Here is a 21,144-nt window from a genome sequence, read left to right as displayed (position 1 = left end):
TAACAATAACTTTGCACTGGGAGGAGGGGTACAAATGTGAATCTCCAGGTTTGTTCAGACAAGGAAATGTGATGGTGGTTAGGTCAGATCAGGAGGAAATATGCAAGATAACCCCACTCACTATCCATAGCCCATGTCTTTACTGCAAGAATAGCTGTCTTTTTACCCCACTCACTATCCATAGCCCATGTCTTTACTGCAAGAATAGCTGTCTTTTTACCCCACTCACTATCCATAGCCCATGTCTTTACTGCAAGAATAGCTATCTTTTTACATCAGGAAAGTGAACTCAGCTAACTAACTCAATGGCAACCACAGTGATGAGACCAGATAGATTTTATCTCAACGTGGCTGGTTGAAGACACCCCCCATCTCCCCCACGTGGGGTGACGGACATTCCTGGTAGAAAGGACACCCACTCCCATGACTCGCAGGACAATGGAGTTGATAGAAAGGGCCACAGGATCCACCCCAAAGACGGGCGAGCTTCAAAAGTGGGCAACTCATGTGTGGGAGCTGAGGGACTACAGTGAGCAAAAGATGCAAACAGCCTTAACACTCACTACCTGGGAACTGTTAAAAGAATTAAAGAAAAAAAAAAATCTTGACAGCTCTAGAGAAGATTTTTATGAAGTTTATCTCCTTTACAGATTCTCTGATGTTTAGAAAGGCCTGAACTATGACTGAAGCTTTTCCCACACTCGCAGCATTCATAGGGTCTCTGCCCAGTGTGGATTCTGTAATGTGTAATAAGGGTTGAATTCTGAGAGAAGCTTTTCCCGCACTCACTGCATTTATAGGGTTTCTCTCCCGTGTGGACTCTCTCGTGAGAGATAAGGGAGGAGAGGTGAGTGAAACGTTTCCCGCACTCACTGCATTCATAGGGTCTCTCTCCTGTGTGGATCCGCTGATGCATTGTAAGGTTTGAGCTCCGAGAGAAGCTTTTTCCACACTCGCAGCATTCGTAGGGTCGCTCTCCTGTGTGCGTTGTCTGATGAGAGATAAGGGAAGAGAAGTGAGTGAAACGTTTCCCGCACTCACGGCATTCATAGGGTCTCTCGCCTGTGTGGATCCGCTGATGTATAGTAAGGTTTGAGCTCCGAGAGAAGCTTTTTCCACACTCGCAGCATTCGTAGGGTCGCTCTCCCGTGTGCATTGTCTGATGAGAGATAAGGGCTGATCTCTGAGTGAAGCTTAGCCCACAGTTGCAGCATTTGAAGGGTCGCTCTCCTGTGTGGATTCTCTGATGAGAGTTAAGGGTATATCTCTGAGTGAAACTTTTCCCGCACTCACAGCATTCATAGGGTCTCTCTCCTCTGTGTATTCGTTGATGCCTACTAAGGGCTGAGGGATGATTGAAGCTTTTCCCACACTCACAGCATTCGTAAGGTCTCTCTTTTGTGTGGATTATCTCATGTCGAATAAGGGCTGAGCGGTAATTGAAGTTTTTCCCACACTCACTACATGTATTCTCTCGCTTTTCCGTGAGGATTTTCTCCTGGGATGTAGTTTCCTTGAGGTCCGTGTGAGTTCCCTGACAATTAATGGGTTCATCCACTCTCTCCTCTGAGTGGTTTCCCTGCTCTCTCTCTGGTCTGTGGTAACTTTCACCAGCTTTTCCCTGCTCACAGGGGCTGGACACACTCCCTTTGGAGCTTCGCAGTAATTCCCCATGTGCTTCAGCAAGCTCAGCATCTTCCTGGTGAAGATTCTGCTCCTCGATCTCCCTCACCACCCCATCACCTGCTAGAAGGGAGGAGAAATCTCAGAATTGGGGATGGAAAGGCAGAGACCAAACTCAAGTAAGTGCTGGAGAGACAGAAAATAAAAATTAGGAACTGAATTCCCCCAAACTCATCCCCATAGGGGAGAGTGGAGGGGATCAATTCTGCTCCACACCCAGGACCGGCCTTTAGGGTGGGCTGTACGGGGGCCCCACCCAAGGGGATACTGGGCGCAGGGTTTGGATTCCCATCTGACCTGCTGCTGAGAGGCTCGCTGGGCTGATGAAAGTGGCACAGGGAGGCAGATAAGCAGCTGCATGGGGGAGTGGGAGAGACCTGAGCTGCAGGGGGCAGTTGGACGACCAGCCATCAGAGCCAGGTGACTGCTCCAGAGCAGAGGGGCCCCTCCTCCGCCTTGCTCCACACACACAGTCCTTCACACACTCCCATCAACACACACACACTCCTTCATATCCTCCACTCAACACACACACACACACACACACACACACACACACACAGTCCCCCTAACACACATACAAGGGCCTCCTGCATCCAGGTAACTTTCCCCACCTGGGCTATGCTGAGACATCAGGAGCAGCTGCTCTCCTGCCCTCCCCTTACAGCCTGCAGGGAAAGTGACCTGGGTGCAGGCAGCCCTGACATCGCTCCTTGCTCCCCTCTCCCAGCCCCCCAGGGCTGTGTGGGGCAGGGAAGCAGCAGTCCAGTGGGGAGCGAGCAGCAATGCCAGCTGCTTTGTGCATTTAGGTCAGGTTCCCCACTTGGGTGCAGGAGGATGCAAGGGTTAGGGGCAAAAGGGACAAAGTGCAGGGGTTGGGGGCTCAGGAAGGGGTAGGTGTTGATGTGCAGGGGGCAGGGTTTGGGGTGAAGGGGGTATGCACCACGCAGGGGTTCAGGGTGCAGGAGGGAGGTGCAGGGCGTATGAGTGAAGGGGGCACAGTGCAGGGCTTAGGGGCACAGGAGGGGGCAGGTGTTGGGAGGGGCTGGAGGGGGCAGAAGTTAGGAGTGAAGGGGTGCAGGAGGGGGAGCAGGTATCTGGAGCGAAGGGGGCACAGTGCAGGGGCTGGGGGGAAGGGAGGGTGGGCAGCCCGGGGAGCCCATGTGGGACAGATGGAATGGGGGGGGTGCCATGCCCATGGGAGCCAGGGGCACCAAAATGAAAGTTTGCCCAGGGTGCCATTTCCCCAAGGCTGGCCCGGCCCACATCCCATCCAAACACTCAGTGGGAAGGGAGGCAGCTCCAGCCAAGCTGTCAATCACCATCTGTAGGAAGCCAGGAGTGAGATCTGCTGGGGACTGTCCTGAGCTCACAGAGTCTGTGTGGGGAATCCCAGCTGGTTCTCTCAGGCACTTACAGTTTCTGGGTTGATTTGATGGTTCCTCACCTGTCCAGGGACTTCTCAGGATCTCGTTTTCCTCTGAACCCTGGAGATCCAGGACCCACGGCTCTTCCCCTCCTTCCAGCGGGGAGTTCACAGAGGGTTTGGAAACTGGAAACCCTGCTCAAGGGAAAGAAAACAAGGGAGGCAGGAGGGTACTTTGCCCATCTCTGGTATAGATGGTGACTAAACTTAAACCTCTGTGAACCAGGAAATGAGAAGTTAATGTAAATGCCTCCCCCTTCAATGCAACCTTAACTTTGCCCCCAACCCTCAACCCTGCAGCTGGCAAGAACCACGGAGGATGGTTCTGTGTGGGCCACGCAAAGGTTAACAAACTGCCACAGGGACTCAGGTATTCAGCTCAACGCAGCAGTGACAGGATGAATTCTATGGTCTGTGTTATAAAGGACATCAGAGTAGATGACCTAATAGTCACATCTGGCCTTCAAAGCTGCGAACCTATAATCGATCCGAGGAAAGATTAAGAGAACATGCCATTGTCTGTGCTTTGTTCACAGATGGGAATCCCAGCATCTACCCACATGCCTCCAGCTGTGTGCACTGGGCCAGCTGTAGCTGTGACTGGCTGATGGAGGGATGGGCTGCAGCAGCTGGGCACAGCTGTGCCTGTGCTATGCAGAGAGATGCATGTGAAACTTGGGGGGCCAATTCTGCCTCATTTCCATGCTGAGTGTTGCAGGCTGTGTCAGCAAAGGTGCCCAAGGGTGTGTTCTTGCCATGGGGATTGTCAGCATCCTAGTGGCGTATGTTCGAGTGATCTGTGGGGCTTAGTGAGGGGTAAGTGAAGGCAGTGAATCACAAGGAAAACCCAGGTTGAGGGCAAAGGGGTGGTAACACTTTGCAAGTCTCAGATGGTCTGTGTGCAGGAGGTTCAGTATTGGAGAGCAGCCTAGGGGGAGGAAGCTTCTGTTTGCTATGATGGAGATGAACCCGATTATCTTAGCAAAGAGAAGTGGTGAGACTTTCTGCTGGACTGCTCTGTTCCCAGAGTGCTCTATAACAGGGGAGGGCAGAGGGCTAGTGTGTGTGTCACTGGCATGTCAGGATGCTGCTGAAACTGGGCAGAGCAGAGGTGGCATTGTGGGAGTGGCTTGAACTTTAACTTTTCATTTCTCCTTCTAAGAACCGAGGGGATGGGAATCCTTACCCGGCAAGGTCACATTCTCATAGTTCTCCTGCATGACGTCTCTGTAAAGGGCTCTCTGAGTGGGGTCCACCAGAGCCCCCTCTTCCCTGGTGAAATCCACAGCCACCTCCTCGAAGGTCACCGGCCCCTGAAAGAGCAAGAGTCCAACACTCAGTACCTGCCGCCCCACTCACAGCCCCACTATTCATGGGGGAAAACAGCCAATCAAATGGAAGCGCTGAGAGAGAAATAGTCGGCAGAGTCCTATCCCCACACTGCTGAAAGCAGCCAAGGGTATCATGGTGAGAGAACAAAGAGAGACCTCTTGTCTCTGCCTGCAGATCCATCACACACCTACTAGCCAGGGGCTGATAAAACCCCATGGTAGGAACCCAACACCCTCCCCACTGCCAGCAGTTGGATGTGAGGGGCCGGGACATCTTCCCTACACCTCCCTGGTGGGTGCCCCCTTTCCATGTCACACCAGCCCCTGGCTAGCAGGCTGAGGGTTCAGCACTGGAAGTCTGGTCAGTTTTCCCAGCTTTGCTCAGGGGGTTGGTTTCTCTATTTCCTGTTTCACAAATTAGGGAATTTTCTCCCCCAACACCCAAGTGTTCGTTCTGAGGATCTAGGCCCACTTTAAACAAGTCCCAGCAGGTTTGCCACACTCTGTCCCCCTCCCTTTTCTCACCCAGGGTATTCCCTGCCCCCTCCAGCCCTAACTCCCCACAAGTTGCCACCTCTTCAGTATTTCCTGCCCCTCCCCCTCCAGCAGGAACCCACCAGCAACCCCCCAATAAACCCTACCTGAGCTGGCTCCACTGCAGCCGGAGAAGCCCCCCCGGCCAGGCACGGAGGGGTTAATGCCTTCCTGTGCCCTGCAACCCCCCCGCCCGCTCCCAGCTGCTCCAGCCCCTTCCTGTGCCCTGCAACCCCCCCGCCCGCTCCCAGCTGCTCCAGCCCCTCCCTGTACTCTGCAACCCCCCCGCCGGGCTGCAGCAGCGGCTGGGATCCAGCTGACACCCTCTGCTGAGCCGGGCACTGCGGGGGCTGGGGGAAGCTGCTTCCCCGCGTGGGGCCCGGGGGCAGGGGCAGGCCCGGGGAGGAGCCGCCCCTTCCGGGGTCGGGAGCGCAGCGCGGTGGGCGGGAACACGCGTGGGGCGGACACGCTCCTGCCGGGGGGGGTCAGGCTTGGGGTGGGGGTGGTGGTTATTACGTGGGGGTCACAAGCCCCCCCAGCTCCGCCGCTCCCCGGAAACAGGCGGGGGGGGTCTGAGAGGCACCGGCTGGGAGAGGGGGCGAGGCCGGGGGAAAGGATGAGCGGTGGGGAGAGGGTCAGGCTGGCCCCGGGGACCTCTCTTACCTGGGCTAGAAAAAACGGAAGCGCCCCCGGGGCAGGCTGGGAGATGTAGTTCCTGACTCTCCCGTGAGCGGAAGTGACGTTGGGCGGGAGAGAAGAAGCCGAGTTGCGAACTCGCGCGGGGCCGTTGGAGCCTCTCCCGGGGCCGGAGAAAAGTTTGTGCCGTGGGGGCTCTGGGCATGCGCAGATCGCGGCGGGAGAGCCCTTCATTAACGCCCAGCCCGGGGCAGGGGGGTGAGACCGGGCTGGGAAAGGGGCGGGGGGGAAATGTCTGTGCAGCCCGGACATGGCCGGGGGGGGGAGAAGAGCAGGTGACCCCCGAGGAGCGGGGAGAGAAAGGGGGGGCTGAGATCCCCTCGGATTTACCGCTGCCCCCCCGTGGGGACCCCCCTCCTCTCCCGCCCTGCCCCCTTTCTCCCTAGAGAGCAACGAGCAGCACCCAGGGTGACCCCCCCTCCCCCAAACCCCTGAGAAGTTCCCTGTTCCCCTCCCCCCATTGTGCCCCATTTTCTCTGCCCTTGGCCAATGGCCAGTTCAGATCTCAGGTTTGGGGTGTTTCCCCCATTTTCACCCGCAGGGATTTGTCCTTGTGTGGGTGGGAAATGGTTCCCCCGAGTGATTTCTGACCTGGGCAGAGGCTGGGGGGGCCTTGAGACAGGGACACCTCTGGGCTGGGCTGGGGGGGGCCCTCTCTGCTGGCAACAGGGCGTGGGAAGGGACAGGAAGGGGAGGGAGGAGCAAATGTCCCCCATGGGGATGGCCCAGCCCCAGGTTTCCTAGTCCAGCTACTCCGCCCCCCATCACCTGCTAGTCACATTCCCAGACCCCCATTGCCAGCCCCTCCCCACATCCAGTGACCTTCTGACTCCAGCCCCGCTCCTTTCCCCTGTGAAAAGACATCACCCAGGGCTCCCTCCTGGCCCTGTGAGTGTGAGGCAAGAAGAATCCGTCACATCCTGTTGTTGATTCAATATCCCTGTATAATCCCCTCCAATTTCCCCTCTTTTCTCTTGAACTGTTGAATGGTGACATAAAATCTCCCCACATGTTGATGCTTGTCCCTTATATCGGCAAATATTTAGTTTGTGCCCCATTTTCTCTTCAGTTCTGAAATACTGATATCAAATTCTCGAAAATCTTCCCACTTTTCTGTCCAGATGTGTGACTGAGATCAGGGCTCTTATCATACTGAGCGTGGCCCTGTTCTGCCAGGTGCTGCAGAGACCCCAACTGAGATCTGGACCCTGTTCTGCTAGGCACTGAAGAGACCCGAGGTGAAATCAGACCCCACTGTTGTGCCAGGTAAAATTGAGACCTGCACCGAGATCACGGCCCCCCTTGTGCCAGGCAGCGCACAAATGTGACCCAAACTGCTGCGTCCATTGTGCTGGGCACTTCAGCGACCTCGACTGAAATCTGTGTCCCCAGTTGGGTCTGGCATTGCACTGACCCAGACCAAGATCACGCCTCACCACTGTACTGGGCACTGCACAGAACCTGGCAGAGATCCTGCCCCCACATTTTGACAGATGCTGCAGGGGCCCTGAACAAAATCAGAAATCCTGTAATGCTGGGTGTTGCAGAGTCCCTGACTGTGGTCCGGCCCCCTGTTGTGCAGGGCTCTGCAGACACTGACCAAGATCAGGGTCCCCATTGTGACAGGTGCTGAACAGACACCAAGGGTATCTCTACACTGCCATTAAAAAAACACCCCCTGGCCCATGTCAGCTGACTCAGGCTCACAGGGCTCAGGCGAAGGGGCTGTTTAATTGCAGTGTAGATGTCTGGGCTCAGGCTGGAGCCAGGCTGTAGACCCTGTGAGGTGAGAGAATGCCAGACCTTGGGCTGCAGCCCAAGCTGGAACATCTACACCATAATTAAACAGCCCCACAGCCTGAGCCATGTGAGCCTAAGTCAGCAGGCATGAGGCAGCCGCCGGTGTCTGACTGCAGTGTAGACATGCCCCTTGTGACAGAGAGTCCTTGCCAGAAAAGGCTCAAAGGCTAAATAGGCCAATGGTGGGAGGTGACTCTCCATTTTACAGATAGGGAAACTGAAGATCAGAGAGCTGAAGTAATTTGCATAAGTTTGCATGGAGAATTTGGGGCAAACTGGGAACTGAACCCAGATTGTTTGAATTGTTACCTCTCCTCTTAACCACAAGCCCAGTGTGCGTGTACAATACTGTTTTAGTCTCTGTTTGCATTTCATTGGCTTCCAAGGGAGGTTGTGGAATTGCCTTCACTGGAGATCTTTAAGATCAGGTTAGAGATACGCCAGTCTGGGAATGTCTAGGGATACTTGGTTCTGACTCATCACAGGAGCCTGAGTAGACGTTAATCACTGTTTCTCATACTGAGGCTATTTAGCTTTCAGGGAACGATTTATCAGAATTACTGACTCTGGGAGGTGGGAGAGAGGAGAGACTGAGAGGTCATTTGCTCTTAGGGCCATGTTCAACTCTGGTAGCCTCTGTGTTACCTCATCCTCCACGTGTCTCTGCTTATGTGTCAGTGTGCCACCTTCTGATCATAGTGGCACTGGCCTCAGCAGAGCTCCTAGACAGGAGCTACGTCACGAGAGAGTTACGGTACTGAGAGTGAAATACATCACAGGGAGGGTGTAATTATCCTGAAGTGAAACATTATAGTCTAGTATCAAAGGTGTAGCCGTTTTAGTCTGGATCTATAAAAGCAGCGAAGAGTCCTGTGGCACTTTATAGACTAACAGACATATTGGAGCATGAGCTTTCATGGGTGAATCCCCACTTTGTCGGATGCATGACAGTCTAGGAAGTGAAAGAATTCAAGTATTTCATTACTTAATTGTGCTTGAAAGGATTTTTATGAATAAATTGCAGTAAATGTTGATTTTACTGTACACACACACACACGAAAAAATATTTGTATAAGTAATATACAGAAATGCTTCTGGAGAAAGTAAAGTTTGATTTAAGGATATTTACGCTATTTTGCGTGGGACATTGACAATTTCTCTTTGAACAGTTATATGATTTGGCTTTTGGAATCTCAGTAGTTATTGTTATTAAATAATTGTTGTCTGACGACCCCCATAACTTCCCACAGCTCTGAACATTGAAATTATAAACATTGGAAAAAAAAGGGCTTAAAAATAAATATCGCTATCTATTGAAATTAAAAAAAAGAAATAGACAAAATGAATTTTGTCCAACCCGCTTAACAGCAATTGCAATATGATAGGGGATGGAAATTCACAGCTAAGGCACCAACCTTAATTCTGCCCTGTAGTGATGCCAGGCAATCAACGAAGGGCTACAAATTAGGCATTTTAGTGTATAAAGTTCCAGGTTACAAATCGGTATGATCTAAAGACACATGAGATCTTTTCCTCAGACTGTCACCTTCACTGGGTTGTTTCTCTTATTGGTAATTCCCAGAAATGAACAGATTAACATTTTATAAGTTATCAAGTGGCCATTTCAGATTTCTGGGGAGTGTCTGTTATTTTGCACTAGGGGCCAGGTCCTTGGAGAGACGGAACCTTGGTTTCATTTGAACTTCTCCATGCTCAGCAGCTTCTGGAATTTGGTTCAAAGTATTTACATGTTTCCCTGACCTGTTCTTAAAAGTGCTGCTTTAGAAAGTGGGGAAGGGCAGGAACTGACTGCAGGATCAATAGCTGAGCCCCTTAGATATTATAGCTCATTGGAAGGAGGACGGGGATTGGTGGGTGTCTGGGGATTTAATAATAAGCACATAAATATCTTTATTCTTAGTGAATTTTCATCTTCTAATTCCCATAACCCACTAATTATCCCTGGCTACCCCTGGGAGTCTGGGAAGGGAGTACTAGTCAACTCCTGTGGCCAATGTGGAACAGGGATCTTTTAGTGACTGGCTCAAAGTCATCCAGAGTGAAATTCACTTCACTGGATAAGGCCCTAGCTGCTGAGCTCTGCAGAGGAGTGGGGAGGTGAATTCCATCCCCCATTCTTGAGCATGGACCCCACTCCAATTCTCATCCTGATTTCAGACACTACCCCAACCTTCCCCTGCAGTGATGGACCCACTTGATGTTTCCAGAGCCATCTGCCATGGGACCTGGACGGGACAGAGGCCCAGCTCCAGAACTGCTCCCCATGCCCACAGCTCCCATGCTCTGCTGGAGTTGCCCTATATCTTCCTTATGACTAACCCAGGCTAAGCAGCTGGGGATATCTTCCTTTTGCCTAGAAACTTTGCCCCCCAGAGTCCAAGCAGCATACAGGTAATCAGTTCCTTCTTCTACAAGGGTTCGCCAGGGCTTGACCCTCTCCGGGGCGGTGGGGAGCCACACCAGCTCACTACCCACAGTTGATCCCAGGGAATTAGTCCAGCAATGAGGTCTCCTTTGGTTGCCTTTGCTGTAACCGGCAGAAACCTGGTCAGCCGGGCCTGGCTCAGGGTGGGGCAACAAACACTTAGTCAGGGGCTCAGGCCCTCAGGCAGAGCTGAGCAATAACAATAGGTCCCAGCCTCCTCAGGTCAGGGAGAGGAGTCGTCTTCCACCCAAGAGTTGGGTGGCAGGGGGGACGCAAGCCCTCCCACTCCACTGCATCCCAGCCCGGGGCCCTAGCAGCAGCAGAAGGCCCGCTGCATAGTCAGTGGGGATCCTGGCCGCAACACACCGACATAGGCTCTGGTAGTGCTGCAGCCAGACTGGGGTCGGCTGCCCTCGGGCCCTACCTGAGTCCTGGTGTTGGCCTCTGGGGGATCCAGGAGCCTGGGTTCTTCGGGGCAGGGGTTGATTGGCAGGCCCGGCAACTCCTCCGGATAACGTGCACAGGGCCGGTCCGGCAACGCCTCCAGATAGCAGGCACAGGGCCGGTCTGGGCAGCTGCCTTGGGCCATGGGGGTTTCCCAGTCACGGGCTCCACTAGGGACATATGTTCTCTCCAGGGGCTGGGCTCCTACTGAGCTCTGAGGGCCAGCCTTTATAGTTCCAGGTTGTTGCCTGACCCTCTGAGGGGTGGGCTCAGCACTCCTTAGCTCCGGCCATTCCGGCCTCCAGACGGGCTCTTCCCCCTGTGGGGCGGCAGGGAACCACACTGCCTCACTACATTTCTGTGTGGTTTTTAATCTCCTTCCTGCCATGTGCTCTGAACTGCACACTCAGCTAATGGGAAGTCAGGAGCACAACAACAATCTTTTGTCTTCTTTAACATCTTGTAATAGTCCATCTAGTGTTGATGGACCTTTCCTGCCAGGCATGATGTAATGGATTCTGTTGCCAATCAGCACTTCATATAGGTAAAGTCTCTCTCCTCTGGTGATTTACAGAGCCACAGAGGCTCACAATGCAACTAGTCAGATATTACCCCAGGCAGCAACTCACGAGCATTCAGTGAAGTCTAAACACATTCTTATAATCGTAATACCTGTTTTAACAATACTAACACAGGTGAGTCAGACTGATTCCAGCTATGTGTTTGTTCATATTCAATGAAGACATGTGGGCTTTTGCAAAAGCGAACACCTCATCTGCCAGTGTCACAGGCAGGATGGGCAGGGATGGTGTCTCTAGCCTCTGTTTGCCAGAAGCTGGGAATGGGTGACAGGGGATGGATCACTTGATGATTACCTGTTCTGTTCTTTCCCTCTGAAACACCTGGCATTGGCCACTGAGCTGGATGGACCATTGGTCTCACGCAGTGGGCCCTTCTTATGTTCACAGTCTCTATGAGGCATATCTACTCATTTGGACTCGCTGGGGAGACACAGAGAGAAACAAGATGTGCTTACGCAAGAAGACCCAGTCTCAGAGCCCCCGGGGTAACACCTGTCAAAAGCTAAAACTAGGCCTAGCCCTAGCCCTTGAAAGGGGCACTGCCAGGAGAGACTGTATAAAGGCTGGAGCATCAAGCAACTTAGTTAACCTGAGAGAGCTGCCTTGGGGACAATGACAGGGAGAATCCCCCAAAGTGACTCCTTTGATTCTGCTCTTCTCTGGCCTTTGATTGACAGAATCATAGAACTGGAAGGGACCTTGAGAGGTCATCTAGGCCAATCCCCTGCACTCAGGGGAGGACTAAGTATTATCATAGACAATCCCTGACAGGTGTTTGTCCGGCCTGCTCTTAAAAATCCCCAATGATGGAGATTCCAGATCCTCCCTAACCAATTTATTCCAGTACTTAACCACTTTGACAGTAAGGAAGGTTTTTCTTCCTAATCTCCATCCTAAACCGGCCTTGCTGCAATTTAAGTCCATTGCTTCTCATCCTATCCTCAGAGGTTAAGAAGAAAAAATTTTCTCCCACATCTTTGTAACAACCTTTTATGTACTTGAAAACTCTGATCATGTCCCCTGTCGGTCTTCTCTTCTCCAGTCTACACAAACACAATGTTTTCAATCTTCCCTCATAGGTCATGTTTTCTAGATCTTTGATCTTTTTTTTTTTCGCTCTTCTCTGGACTTTCTCCAATTTGTTCACATCTTTCCTGAAATGTGGCACCCAGAACTGGACACAGTACTCCAGTTGTGGCCTAATTAGTGCGAAGTAGAGCAGAAGAATTACTTCTCATGTCTTGCTTACAGTACTCTTGCTAATATATCCCAGAATGTTTTCTTTTTTTGCAACAGGGTTACACTGTTAACTCATACTTAGCTTGTGATCCACTATGACCCCCAGATCCCTTTCTGCAGCACTCCTTCCTACACTGTAATTTCCCATTTTGTATGTGTGCAACCGATTGTTCCTTCCTAAGCAGTGTACTTTGCATTTGTCCTTATTGAATTTCATCTTATTTACTTCAGACCATTTCTCCAGTTTGTCCAGATCATTTTGAATTTTAATCTTATCCTCCAAAGCACTTGTAACCCCTCCCAGCTTGGTATCATCCTCAAGCTTTATAAGTGTAACAGAGAGACTCTGTTACTGAGAGGGTTTCACCACGTGTCAGAGGGTCAAACCCTGGTGGAAGGGGGCTAGACCTGCACTGCAATAAGGTCACTCTGTTCTTCACAGTGTGCCAGAACCTAGAATGTCCATTAGCAGGGGAAAATCCTGGGTGGAATCGGCTTGTGGAATGGACGAAAACCCCATCTGAATTCTCTCACATTGCCCTTCTTGCCCTGACAGGCTACAGAATAACGTCCACATTTGCTCCAGATCATCCCATCCTCTCAGGGGAAAGAAATGGCTGCGATGGAGCTGGCTCAGGTAAGAGATTATCATGGAGCTGATGGTGGGCTCTGCTTGGAGAGAGAGGAGCAGTAAAGGCATACGAAGGCTACAGGTGATGGAAGGCAGGAAACAACAGGATGTGAGAAACCTGCTGAGACTTGTGTAATCTAGGGTGTGATTGGTTGTCACCCCCAGGGGCAGTCTGGGGGGTTCTGGGAACCGCTGTGCCCTCTAACCCTCAAGCTGGGCTGGCCCTTCTCACACTGCTTTGCTGGAGATTGTCAGCCTCTTCAGGCCCTGTTATCACCTAACATGACAGCAGGTGGTTCCATACACCCAACTAAGCTACCTAAGTGCTTTACCTAATCCACTCAAGGACAGATAGAAGACAAGAGGCAATTTCCCAGCTCCCCAACCTTGCACACTTGCTGTAGTATAAATTCAGAATTGTATCATCTTATAGTGCACAGGGATCTCTATAATGTAAGCTCATTAATATAATTTGCCTTTCCCTTGATATGGGAAAGATGTGCACAACAAGCTTGTGCACACCAAGCTCAGATTTTCCCCAGGCACTTCACTCAAAATACTTAACGCTGGTTAAGATAAAGCATAAAACGAGTTTAACAACTACAGAAAGAGAGATTTTAAGTGATTATTGTTAGAAGAATAAAGGAGCAGGTTGACCCGGAAGCAGGTATGAGTACAGACTTCTTTATTGCAGTGCTTGTTCCCCTCGACCCAGTTGTCGAGTCAGCACTGGATTAGTTACATCACACTCCTTTTATCTGAGTTAGTATGTACACGCCTACATCCATTGCAACACCCCCCAAACCCTTATTAAGTAATAGAAACACCCATACTGTTAGTATACCCACCCCTATCTATTATTCACAGGATTACGCATGTTATACAAACATTTTTACCTTGAAAATACAGTTCTTTGTATTAATGTGTTGCTACAAATTTCCTTAATCAGCAGTTCTCAGGGGAGGGAGGAAGGGGCCATAAACCAGGGTTTGTTTATGTAGCTGGTAAAGGATGGGAGGGGGAGATAACATTTCTTTTACCTTCTTTCACACAAAGGACATTCATTCCGACAACTACATTTCTCATGCAGCTGCAATCTTATCAATTCTTACAAGCAACAGGGAAAGGAAAAATATGGCAACTTATTTATTAAGCAAAGAATTACTGCCTGCTTATGCCTTTGTTCCCTAATCCCATGTCTGCGCATGAGCAGTTCCCAGCTCTTTTACTGAACCCTAACGTGTCCCAACAATTCTAAGTGATAGCAAACAGATCAAAGCAGATTACTTAGCAAATAACCAAAATCTCAAACTAAGCCTAACATACCAAATGGATAGAATTAGAATTAGCAATTTCTCATCCTGACTAATGGTACAAGCAGTCTACCAAGTTTCCATACACAAGATAGAAATTCCTTCACTCTGGGACCAGCACGTCCCCCAGTTAAGTCTTTTGTTCCTCAGGTGTTTCCAGGAGTTCTCTTGTGTGGGGAATGAGGCCAAGAGATGATGACACACCGCACCTTATGTAGCTTTTCCATATGGTGGGAACCATTTGCTCCAAACTCAGTTCCCAGTCCAATCTGTTGAAAAATAAAGGTAACAAAATGGAGTTCAGTGTCATGTGGTCTGGTCATATGCTCTAGCATGCCCTGCTGAGTCATAGTAGCCATGACACATAGACTGGCTGAAACATTCACAGGAAGGCTAAGCTCTTCCACGGTCCATTGTCTTTGTTGATGAGCCATCAGCAGTGTCTGGCTTCTTCATTGTTGTACCTGAAAGGCTCGTTGTGGGTGTTACCCAGAGTAAGCACCTTTGAAATACAGATACATAGTCACTATTCATAATTTTAGATATAAACATGCTCTGCGCACACCAATAGGATAATCCTATTCAGCAAATCATAACTTTTCCAGTGACACTCCACATGACACATCTTGCACATAAAGAACAGGAGTACTTGTGGCACCTTAGAGACTAACAAATTTATTTGAGTATAAGCTTTCGTCGGCTATAGCCCACTTCTTCGGATGCATAGAACGGAACACATATTGAGGATATATATATATGCACATACAGAGAGCATGAAAAGGTGGGAGTTGTCTTACCAACTCTGAGAGACCAATTAAATAAGAAAAAAAATTTTGAAGTGATAATCAAGATAGCCCAGTACAGACTCTGAAACCTGTCATCTTGCACATAATGCGTCATAATTATGACCTAATCCTATTATAATCATACCACTATGCTGAATATGGGGTGTAGTGTCAGATAGGGCCTAATTTCAAGGCACAGGAGTTGGGAATGGAACTTCCCCTCTTTGTGGAACAGGAAATAACCCTCCAACAAGGGCTGGGAAAACTTCCTAGACTTCCAGTGCTGGAGCCTGAATCTACTGACACTTCATTTGTTACTACCACCCCCTATCTTGGTGGCAACTGCAAACTTTATCAGTGACGATTTTATATTCTCTTCTAGGTCATTGATAAGAATGTTAAATAACAAAGGGCCAAGATCCAATCCTTGATGGAACCTGTTAGAAATAAATCCACTCGACTATGGTTTCCCATTTACAATCCGAGTTTTTAATCTATTTAATGTATGCCGTGTTTATTTTGAATCATTCTAGTTTTTTAGTCAAAATATTGTGCTGAAACAAGTCATATGCCTTACAGAAGTCTAGGTATATTACATCAATACTATTAGCTGCAACCAAACTTCTAAACTCATCAAATAAGGATATCCAGTTAGTTTGATAGGATCTATTTTCTCTAAACTTTTGTTCATGGGTACTAATTATATTACCCTCCTTTCATTCTTTATCAGTAAAATCCAGTATCTGTTGCCCCATTATCTTGTCCAATATTGATGTCAGACTGACGCTCTTGTAATTAGCTGGGTCATCTCTTTTGCACTTTTTAAATATTGGGACTGCATTAGCTTTATTCCTGTCTTCTGGAATTTCCCCAGTGTTCCAAGTTCTAATTAAAATCAACAGTAACAGTCCACCACGCTCCTCTACCAGGCCTTTTAAAACTCTTGTATACAAGATATCTGGACCTACTGATTTAAACATGTCTAACTTTTAATAGCTGCTGTTTAACGTCCTCATGAGTTCTTGTTGGAATGGAAAGAGTGTCTTCGTCAACATCTTATGATATGAGTACAACATCTTTTTTCTCAAATCCAGGAGATAAATGTTTATTGAACACTTTTACCTCTTCTGCATTATTTTTGATAATTCTGCCATTTCCGTCTAGTAATGTACCACTACCATTGTTAGGATTAATTTTGTACTTAATATACTTTTTAAAACTTCCTTCTTATTGTCATTGATTTCTGATAGCCAGTTTTCTACAATTCTGACCTTTTCACTTATATTCTTTACTATTGACTTCCTCTTTCTTCCATATATTTTATTTGGAGTTTGTTGGGATTCCTACCAGGAAGCCACCAGCAGGGTCCAGAAGCAAGGTGGGGTGGGACTCTGTTAACATGTGCCTCACGGAGCTTCCATTTCCCTGGTGCTGCTGTTCCGTGAATAGTGGGGTTGTGAGTGGGACAGCAGGTACTGAGTGTTGGAATTTTACTCTTTCAGGGGCCGGTGACCTTCGAGGAGGTGGCTGTGTATTTCACCAGGGAAGAGGGGGCTCTGCTGGACTCCACTCAGAGAGCCCTCTACAGGGATGTCATGCAGGAGAACTATGAGACGGTGGTCTTTCTGGGTAAAGAGTCCTGTCCACCCAGTTATTAGAAGCTGTGGGGTCTCTAAAGAACCTGAGTAGTAATAACCTTATACCTTTATTCATCATACAAGTTTTGACAAGTTTCCTTGCCCCCATGTTTTTGCCTTATCTCCCACCCATTAGAATAATTTTTGAACATGTGCCTTTTTGGTGCCGTCAGTCATTTTAAAATTGCATTTAATGTATCCTTATTGGAGACATTAATAACTATAGCTTTCATGCCTTTTCCTAATTTTAAGAGGAAAATATGCCACCTATAGAATTCTAAATTGAATAAATATACTTTTGCAATGCCACAGTTCTGGGGTAGCTAAACCTTTGACCTTCCTCTATGGTCTGCTCAAGGAATGCTCTGTCAAGTATCAGGCCTCTAGCCAGCCCCTCTCTATGGGTAGGGACCCACATGTCTCTCCTTTTTGACAAGGGTTTTTGAGGATTGCGGCTTGTCCTCCACTGTGTTTGCTGGACTAACGTCCAGTTCCTGTGCTTTGCTTTCTCTCCAGGGGCTGTGAGCAATGTGTGTGTGATAGAGATTAGAATTTTGGTGATATTTCTATGATGCCAGTACACACCTCAGGTTCCCTCTGTGATTAATATTGCTATGATTATAAAGAGGAGGAGACATGAGGTGTTTTGTCATGTAGCTGTCATGGGGTGATATGACTGGGTCATTAAGGACTGGCTGGGGCCAACCTCGATCAGTGGAATACCCGACAGAGACAAGGGAATAATTCTTACCTGTCCATGGGAGGATCTCTGCTTTGCTGAGTGAAGCATACATGGACTCGTCATGCTTTTGGGAGCAGGAAGAAGTGGGTTTGCAGACGCAGGGAGCTCTACCAGAGCTAAGACAAACGGACAGGCAAAGTGAAAGGAAACAAAGCTGTTTTTAACAGCAGCCTGGCTCAAGGGCATTGCCCAGTATGGACTATACTGTCTTCTTTGCTTCTCTGTCCTAATCTAAAGCCTTTCTAATGCTGTTTCAGTTGACTAATAAACCCTGCTATATTTTAACAGTCTGCCCAGTGTCACAACAAAAACTTGCTGAGGCACATTTAAGCATGAATGAGGAACAGTCTCTGAACAGGAGTGTAGTTCTGCTGGACCTGCTGGCAGAGCTCACAGGGTGAAATGGGAGGGTTGAAGCCAGAGGCTCAGTCTCAGGTGCCGAACCTACATGGCCTGTCCTTGTGGAAGAGTGGGAGCCCTTGGGGGTCTAGTACACTCAAGGGGCACTTCCCAAGGACTGTTTAAAAGCCAGGGCATTGCACAGATCCTATGGATCCATGACAGTGTGCCAGAGGTTAAGCCTTATGGGAAAAAGATATAAAAGAGGAAAAGGATCTAAATGCATGTTTACCATCTCCCCCTCATCAGTCCTTGTGGGAATCCCTGATCTGTTCCATAGTGTATTAAAACCTTCCTCTAAGGATTACCTCTTGGTTATCAGGTCATGTCCATTTGTTAGAGGGCTTTCCCGTCACCTTCCCACTTCCCTGGTTCTTGTCATGCAGACCGCAAGCAGCAAAAGACCAGAAGTGCAAAGTGTAGATAGTGCAATGTTTATTGGGGTTAGTTTCCAAGCAAGCATATTCCGAAGATCTTCACACCAGTAGGGTTTATCTCTATATGCCGATAGTCTGTTCCACGGTGTTCCATTCCCAGCTCTGATGCCGCAGAGCATTTACGCCGTGTCACCCTTCCAAGCTCTGACACTGCAGAGCCTTGCCTGTGTCTCTCTTCCCCATTCCTGTTCCACCCTTAACAAACATTCCAATTTCCATTCCCCCTCCTGTTTAACACCAGTTTACATAGTAATATTTTCAGCTATACCTTAACCAATCATAGTACTAACATTTAACTAACCAATCCTAACATATTGTTACGTAATTCTCTAACCAATTATATCCCACTACCCTAATTAACTTGCACCTAGCAAAATTATTTATACAGCAGTCAGAAACAATGAGAGAACCAGACAGATTAACAATAGAAAAGTGGGGAACATAAAGATAAAGAAATACCGAAATGAGTGTTTCACAACCACAAGCATTGAGAAGTGATTTCTTGCCAGACAGGCTGCTATCAAACTAAGTTTTCTTTAACCATCTTAAGATCTGTTTCTTTATCTGGTGGTGATGGGCACTATCCACACATAATCGTATTCCTAATAGCCCAATACCATCTTGTTTTCTTTGCCTTTACTAGGGTTTCCAGTTTCGAAACCTGATGTGATCTCGCAGCTAGAACGAGGGGAAAAGCCATGGGTCCCAGACCTCCAGGGCTCTGAGAAAGAAGTGCTCCTGAGAGCTGCCTGCACAGGTGAGGAATTGGTTTAAACCAACTAAAAAATGTCTTTGAATACAGGAAACAATTGGGATGCCCTACAAAAGACCTTATGAGCTTTCCAAGTTCAGGATTGTTCCCTGCAGATACGGAATTCTTAGGCAGAGGTCACTTATGGCTTCCCACCTACACTGTCTGACAACTAGCAGCAGGTCTCTCACCAATGTAGCTTCCTCCAGAGTGTTCTGGTGAGATGTGGACCAAAACTGATCCCTTCCTCTCTCCTCTGGGGAAAGGTTTGGGGAAAATCAGCTCCTAATAGGTTTAATCTCTCCCACACATATTTTGTTTTGTTCATCCCTATTTCAATTCCTCTCTCTTGAAATTTCGTTTCTTTCCGGTGCAGGGAGTGACCTATGTCTGGATTGTCTCTGTCTCCCATCAGGTGATGGGAAGGTGAGTGAGAATGAGGAGAAACCCCAGCAGGAAGATGCTGAGCAAGTAGAACCAGATGGGACATTATCAGGAAGATCCAAAGGGAATGTTTTAGGGAGTTGTGCACTCCCAGAAAAAGCAAAAGCCTGTGAGACTCAGCAGAGGCCAGAGGAAAATTTCAGTAGCCACTCAGACCTTGTAACAAGCGACAGAATCAACTTGGAAGAGACACGCTACACATGCCATAAGTGTGGGAAAAGCTTCAATGGGAGCTCAGACCTTTTGACACATCAGAGAATTCACAGGGGAGAGAAACCTTACAAGTGTTCTGCGTGCAGAAAACACTTCAATCGGCACTCTGCCCTTATCACACATAGGAGAATCCATACGGGTGAGAAACCTTATGGATGTTCTGAGTGCGGGAAATGCTTCAATCGAAGCTCTGCCCTTATCACACATAGGAGAATCCACACGGGTGAGAAACCTTACGGATGCTCTGAGTGTGGGAAATGCTTTATTGATAGTTCAACCCTCATCTCACATCGTCGAATCCACACAGGAGAGCAGCCCTACACATGCTCTGAGTGTGGGAAAAGCTTTTGTTGGCACTCACACCTTATCACACATCGTAGAATCCACACAGGAGGGACGCCTTACACATGCTCTGAATGTGGGAAAAGCTTCAATCAGCACACTCAGCTTATCACACATATTAGAATCCACACAGGAGAGACACCCTACACGTGCTCTGAGTGTGGGAAAAGCTTCAGTCGGAGTTCACACCTTATCACGCATCAGACAATCCATACGAGTGAGAAACCTTATGGATGCTCTGAGTGCGGGAAACGCTTCAATCGGCACTCACACCTTATCACGCATAGAAGAATCCACACTGGGGAGAAACCGTATGGATGCTCTGAGTGTGGAAAACACTTCACTGATAGTTCAGCCTTCATCTCACATCAGCGAATCCACACAGGAGAGAAGCCCTACACATGCTCTGAGTGTGGGAAAAGCTTCAATCAGCGCTCACACCTTACCACACATCAGACAATCCACACGGGTGAGAAACCTTATGGATGCTCTGAGTGCGGGAAATGCTTCAATCGGAGCTCACAGCTTATCACGCATAGAAGAATCCACACAGGAGAGAAACCCTACACGTGCTCGGAGTGTGGGAAATGCTTCAATCGGAGCTCAAACCTTATTAGACATCAGACAATCCACATGAGAGAGAACTGTAATAAATGTCTTGACTAGGGCTGGTCAAAAGATTTTTTTAAAAAAAATCACATTTGCTAATTCCCCCATAGCGATCTTTGCACTGTCTTCACCGTGGTCTCTCAGCTCCCCCAGATGAGTTTCCTGCTTCTGCCTTTTGCAGCTCACCCTTCTTTGGGGTCAGTCCTGTGATCTTTTCTATCAACTGCTTTCCTTTGGAGTCAGGAGTATGTGTCATAGAAACATAGAATATCAGGGTTGGAGGAGACCTCAGGAGGTCATCTAGTCCAATCCCCTGCTCAAAGCAGGACCAACACTAATTCAATCATCCCAGCCAAGGCTTTGCCAAGCTGTGCCTTGGAAATCTCTAAGTATGTAGATTCCGCCACCTCCCTAGGGAACCCATTCCAGTGCTTCACCACCCTCCTAGTGAAATAGTGTTTCCTAATATCCAACCTAGATCTCCCCCACTGCAACTTGAGGCCATTGCCTCTTGTTCTGTTGTCTGCGACCACTGAGAACAACCAAGCTCCATCCTCTTTGGAACCCCCTTCAGGTAGTTGAAGGCTGCTATCAAATCCCCCCCATCACTGTTTTCTGCAGACTAAATAACCCCAGTTCCGTCAGCCTGTCCTCAAAAGTC

At 48.7% G+C, this 21,144-nt stretch overlaps 3 protein-coding genes across 3 annotated transcripts in view; 1 reads left to right on the top strand and 2 right to left on the bottom strand.

Moving 5' to 3' along the window:
* LOC115642642 (zinc finger protein 436-like) overlaps nt 1–21,144 on the bottom strand; it is a 936,374-nt gene that overhangs the window by 616,515 nt on the left and 298,715 nt on the right. The gene's annotated exons all lie outside the window — the stretch shown is intronic.
* LOC115642610 (zinc finger protein OZF-like) lies at nt 111–4,657 on the bottom strand. The gene is made up of 3 exons (XM_030546251.1): nt 4,633–4,657; nt 3,131–3,244; nt 111–1,746 (listed from the first exon to the last, which is right to left on the bottom strand). Exons 1-3 carry the CDS (start codon nt 4,655–4,657, stop codon nt 614–616), a joined length of 1,272 nt encoding a protein of 423 aa, XP_030402111.1. The 3' UTR covers nt 111–613.
* Nucleotides 5,591–20,557, top strand: LOC115642609 (zinc finger protein 79-like). The gene is made up of 6 exons (XM_030546249.1): nt 5,591–5,597; nt 5,712–5,789; nt 12,737–12,817; nt 18,765–18,881; nt 19,252–20,079; nt 20,416–20,557. Exons 1-6 carry the CDS (start codon nt 5,591–5,593, stop codon nt 20,538–20,540), a joined length of 1,236 nt encoding a protein of 411 aa, XP_030402109.1. The 3' UTR covers nt 20,541–20,557.

The sequence above is a fragment of the Gopherus evgoodei genome, unplaced genomic scaffold (assembly GCF_007399415.2).
Source record: "Gopherus evgoodei ecotype Sinaloan lineage unplaced genomic scaffold, rGopEvg1_v1.p scaffold_43_arrow_ctg1, whole genome shotgun sequence".
NCBI lineage: Eukaryota > Metazoa > Chordata > Testudines > Testudinidae > Gopherus > Gopherus evgoodei.
The sequence above is the reverse complement of the archived record's forward strand: the minus strand, read 5'-3'. Positions and strand labels throughout refer to the sequence as shown.